The 5,483-nt window shown below is 35.8% G+C and overlaps 1 protein-coding gene across 1 annotated transcript in view; it reads left to right on the top strand.

Annotated features, from left to right (window-relative positions):
* Window positions 1–5,199, top strand: part of KIAA0825 (KIAA0825 ortholog) — a 355,397-nt gene extending 350,198 nt beyond the window's left edge. Inside the window, exon 18 of the mRNA XM_012644751.1 lies at window positions 5,082–5,199. Coding sequence (XP_012500205.1) covers window positions 5,082–5,199 — 118 coding nt within the window. The remainder of the gene's footprint in view (window positions 1–5,081) is intronic.
* Window positions 5,200–5,483: the final 284 nt, after the last annotated feature.

Raw genomic sequence — 5,483 nt, 5'->3', positions numbered from 1 at the left:
GAAATTTAAAGATACTGGATTACAGCTTGAGACACGGAAGAAATACAGATGTGAGACATCACCTGAATGTGTGGGAGAAGATGTGGGATTTTCCAAGGGAAAAGAGAAGATGGTCTAAGACTGATCCTGAAAAAGCCCACATGTACAGAACGGCAGAAAGAAGAGACCAGAGACATCATTTTCCCTTCTGATTTGAGCCTCCCTCTAAAGTCAGTCTGCACTGTGCAGTTTAGAGGAGAAAACAAAAAAAAAGGTTTTTTCTAGAAGAATAAAATCCAATATGACTTCACTGTTCACTCCTCAGCTACCAACTGGTAGAACAATTTGAAATCATTGATTTGGCCAGATGGTTAATGTTGTTAATGTTGTTTAACAACACAATTAACTAATAAATAATTGTAAAGCAGTTTGTAAATATAAACTGCTACATAAATGTTTAATAATAACATTGAACAGGAGGCTTATTTCAAGTTACATTTTTATATTCAAGCATTTTATTGATGTTTCAGGAGAAATGCCAATAATATGATCAAATGCCATCATTATACAGCAAAGTGATTATAGGGAAACAAAACCAACACTGGCCATGCTAGTCTGAACAGGGCGGACTAGCATGAAACATCTTCATAAAGGCAAGAGGGAAGACAACACGATCATAGATGTGTATAACTGAACACTGAGTGAAACGACTGTAGTACTTAGCAACTTCATTTCACCTACATACTTATAGGAGAGAATTTATCGGATAAAACAATATGAAAGACACAAAGCAGGAGAAAGAACATCAAAGTAGAAGCTCCAAGGAAAGCTCATAATGCAAGTAGTCTCATTAGAGTAACATTTTATGAAGCATTTGAAATCTATATGTCACCTACTCTGTACAACAATGCATTGATATGTATACTACTAATATCCCCTATTTGGCATATAAGAAAATTGATGCACAGAGAGGTTAAGAAACTTGTTCAATATCACACAGCCAGTAAGAGACAGAGTCAGGATTTAAACCTAGACAGTATGATTCCAATGTCTGCTGGGAAGACTTTGGGGAAGGTTTTATTACCCTGATAAAATGAGACAGGTGCACACTTCCTGCTTCTTCCTGCCTCAGAACAAGGATGTGATGGTTGAAGCTGTAACAACCATCTTGGGACCCTGAGGTAAAGGACAAGAGGACCATGGAGACATCAGCCCTGCTGTTGTCAAGCTGTTTAACCCATGCCAGCTGTCACCGACCTCGGGATTCTTGTTATGTGAGAAAAATAACCCTCTATTTGTTTAACTCACCATAGTCAGGATTTCTCCTACTTGTAACCTTAATCAATATGCCCAGCAATTGTGATAACAATAATAGTTATCACTCATTGAGTGCTTGCTATAAACCAAGCATTATTTTACATTTTATGTGTACTTAGTCACTTCATCTTTATTGCAACTCTGTGAAGCAGGCACTATTATTATTCCCATTTTATAGATAAGGAAATTGAGGCACAGTTTTATCTGGGTTGCCCAAGGTCACACAGCTTGTAAGGGATTTAAATCCTGTACCTTGCCTCCTAAACCCTGACTCGTCAACAAACAGTAGCCTAAGCAGTGAAATACTAAAACCATTTCAATTAAAATCAAGAATTAGACAGGGATTCTTACTATCCCATTACTATTGAATACTATTTAGAGATTCTATAGGAAATGTTTCTCAGCAGAGATACTATTGACATTTGGGAAGACAACTCTTCAGTGAGTGGGATGGTTGTATGTTAAAGATGTTGCCATCTCTGTTCCCTGGGTCCTAGTAGAAACATTCTCTAGACGTAATGTCAGCCAAAAATGCCCTCTGCATTTCCCCATAGGGAGGCAGTGTCACTCCGGTTAAGAACCACCATTCTAGAGCAGAGGTTGGCAAACTGTCTTTGTAAAAGTCCAAATAGCAATTATTTTAGGCTCTGCAGGATATACAGTCTCAGTCAGTTTCAATTGCAGCTACTAAACTCTGACATTATTGAGTGACATCAGTCACAGATAACACATAAATGAGCAGTCCTGTGTTCCAATCTGACACTGTTTTATAGATGAGAACCCTGAGGCATGGAGAGATTAAGAAACTTGCCCAAAATGATTCAATTAGTAAGTGATAGGTTTGGATTCAACCAAAAGACAGAGTGATTCCAGGGCCTGTGCTCTTATTCAAAACACTATTGATTTCAAAGATTTTAAATGTTTTTCTCCTAGTAGAAGGCATGGTAAATGCCTCAGAGAACTTATCACACTCCAGACCGGGTCCCTCCTCATCTGTCTGGTGTTTATTGCTCCTTCCCACAGTACGGGCCACCCAAGACTTGCTTGGAAAGCCTGAACCTGTGATACCAAGGACATACTTCATGCTAACCGTGCATGACCCCAAGCGTGGGTCTCTTAGTTGGCTCTGACACACAGCCACAAAGCCCCCCACCATCCACAAATATAAGTTTCTATGAAACTGATCACTAGAACAGTTATTCACTGATCTGTGCCTGTTTTATTGTGCACACCTCAAGGTCTCATTGTAGGGACCACAAATCAACAGCTGCTCATTGAGGTGAGCAGAAATAGAAAGCTCTTAGCCCATGGTCTGGTTCCTGGAAAAATCTATTAATATTAGCTAATATTAATAGAACATACACAGTAGCAGGCAGATACCTCAGTTCATATACGAATATGTGTGTCAATCCAGGAAGATGTACCAAGGTTAAGAACAACCAAATCAATCAGAGCAGTGCTAAGGAGCAAGGCTGTGACTGTCGATTCTGTTAGAGTATCTCAGATCAGGTTTTAGAGTCCTTGTTGTGTTTGGATAAGAAAATGGACACACTGGTAGGAATAGACCAAGTCACCGTATCTACCCACCCAGGAGCCATACAGATGGAGCCCATTCTGGAAGATAGTTAATATTACAATACAGTGTCCCATGGGATTTTGCTGTCCATCAGTGTCTAAGATACAACCTAGTCACTGCCGCTAGTTGAAGTGGGGGCCAGGTTGCAATTCTCCTACCATATGGTAGGCAGGTGGGGAATTTAACAAGTGCAAAGGGGCAGGCTACCAAAGTCAGGAAAAATAAAAATATAATCACCTCATATTGCTTTTCAGGGAGAACTGGAATATGTTGGTTCCAAAATTTTCTGGTTTCTGTAGGGATATGCTTCTATCACGGATATTAAATATGTTAAGGGAAACCAGGGATAGAGATTTTGAACAGATTGCCCATTCAATTGTGTTTAAAAAATTGATAGATTATTTTCTTTTCCAATAGTTATTTGAGAGAATTGACTTGTTGTTTTTACATTGTGTTAACAAAACCTAAAACCATGACGGAATTACAGCTAAACTTCTCTTAAGAACTTGTAGATGTGAAATATAACAATCCTTGAGGTAAACATACATTTTAAATCTCTAATGCTTTCATTCAATAAGAGTAAAATTATCAAGGAAAATGTAATTCTAATAATATTTTTTCATCCATCCTTGTCATTATTTTTTATCCTTTTGTGAAATGATTTCTTCTTAATAAGCACAAAACAAATATAATAAGGTTGTGGTAGGTAAATAACTTTGCCTAATATCATTAATTACTAACAGCTCAATTATACTGTGAAGTGCCTATAATTGTCATGAAGCTTCAAAAATCCTTATCATGGATTCTATTATGTATACAATTCATTTAAATTACATTAATTATACAGATTTTTAATGAAGCGGAGAGACTGTACTTTCAATTTTCACAAGTAGAGACAATGATCAAAATATTTATGTGCATATTACATATTTTATTCTGTTGACATTCATAAAATAATTCATTTACTCAGACAATATTAGCACCTTTATATGGGAGGAAAAAAAACAAAACTAATTTCTCATGTTTGGATTTGTTTTAAGATTATATGATTCTCAGATAGCTCTTTTATTTAATATCTAGCACAATTCAGCCAACATTTTTCAGAAAGCAAAATATTTAAATTATTTTAACAGTAATTTGTGACAGCTATAGAGTGGTTTTAAAACTATGTTTGTTATTGCATTTATAAGCCCAGACTTCAGAGCCTGACTCCCTGAACTAAATCAAAAGATGCTCAGGCAAGTGACTTTAACATTATGTGCCTCAGTTTACTCATCTGTACAATGGGAATAATATCATTTTCTATTAAGAATTTAAAAAGTGATGTGTCAAGTTTTTAAGAGAATGCTTAACCCATATTTAGTTCTATATAAGTGAGTATTTTCTATTTTTTATTTTCTGTTTGAAAGGAGTTCAACTTAACATGAATATTATTTATATATTAATATAAATTATTTATATATTAATATATAGATATGAAGAAGGATGGGATGGAAAGATTAAGCTTACTTGGGTTATTGTGGTAATATTTACTTTGCAGGATTATATACATATGTATATAATTCTAGATTCTAACATTTTGTTCTCTTTCTCCTAATCACCTAGGAAGTCTTTAATCTCGTTTGTTTTTTTTTTTTTTTTTTGTAAATGTTCTTTGGAACCTTGCTAACAATCTCCTGCTTTTCTTGGGTTATTTAACTTGATTACTTCAAATCTGATCTTATTTCTGGGAATAGACTGACCTGCCCTTAAGGTATATCCAATTTAGCTTGATGTTCTTCTTTCTGCTAAGGTCATCCCGGCAAACCTCCCTGCAACTTAAAGCCACTGTAATCAGTGAGGGAAAATACTATGAAAAAATTTGCTTATTTATTGTTTATTTGTTGCTAATTCTAGATTTTATTTATATGTGTGTGTATATTTGTAGGCCGTATATACTATTAAAATTTAGGAAATAAAGAAGCCTCATTTGAAACAAACTTCATCGTGGAGGCGACCTGATGTGACCCTTTCCTCTCCCAGTCTTCTGTCCCACTCTGCAGAGGCAGTGCCAATGAAGTGTGTTGCCCAAGAGGCAGTCAATAGAGAATAAACAAGGAGAAATAGATACCTCAATTAACCAGTGACTTATAGTTCAAGCCTTGAACAATTGAGTGTGGACCTGTCATTTGAAAGTCACAAAAATACTAAGATGTGATTTTTCTTTTAGGTGGGAAATGAGGAAGGATGAAACACTAGAAGAGGAAGAAAAAGCAATGCTGGAACATTTAAAACGAATTTGCACCATGCAGAACTCTTCTGCCTCAGATAACACAGAGGAACAGTAATCTGCAGAAAACAGCAACAGCTTTATTTTAGGAAACAATCACATGCAATGGAGTAGAATTTTTACTAGAGTCAGAATGAAACTCAGATGTGCTGTGAAGCATGAAATCAATGACTGAGTAATCTCTGTACTGAAAAGGAATATAGCACATAAAGACTAAGGTGCTACATATTTTTTATTTTAAAAATAATTTCAAATGTTTTTCTTTCCCCAGTCTTTCTCTTTATATGATATAACTGCTGCCATCTCGTGTTCCCTTTGAATTATTTTTTTCTTCTTTCAGTC

Source organism: Propithecus coquereli, unplaced genomic scaffold (genome assembly GCF_000956105.1).
Source record: "Propithecus coquereli isolate 6110/MARCELLA unplaced genomic scaffold, Pcoq_1.0 Scaffold22, whole genome shotgun sequence".
Classification (NCBI taxonomy): Eukaryota; Metazoa; Chordata; class Mammalia; order Primates; family Indriidae; genus Propithecus; species Propithecus coquereli.
Note: the sequence above shows the minus strand (reverse complement) of the source record. Positions and strands in the feature narration are given on the sequence as shown.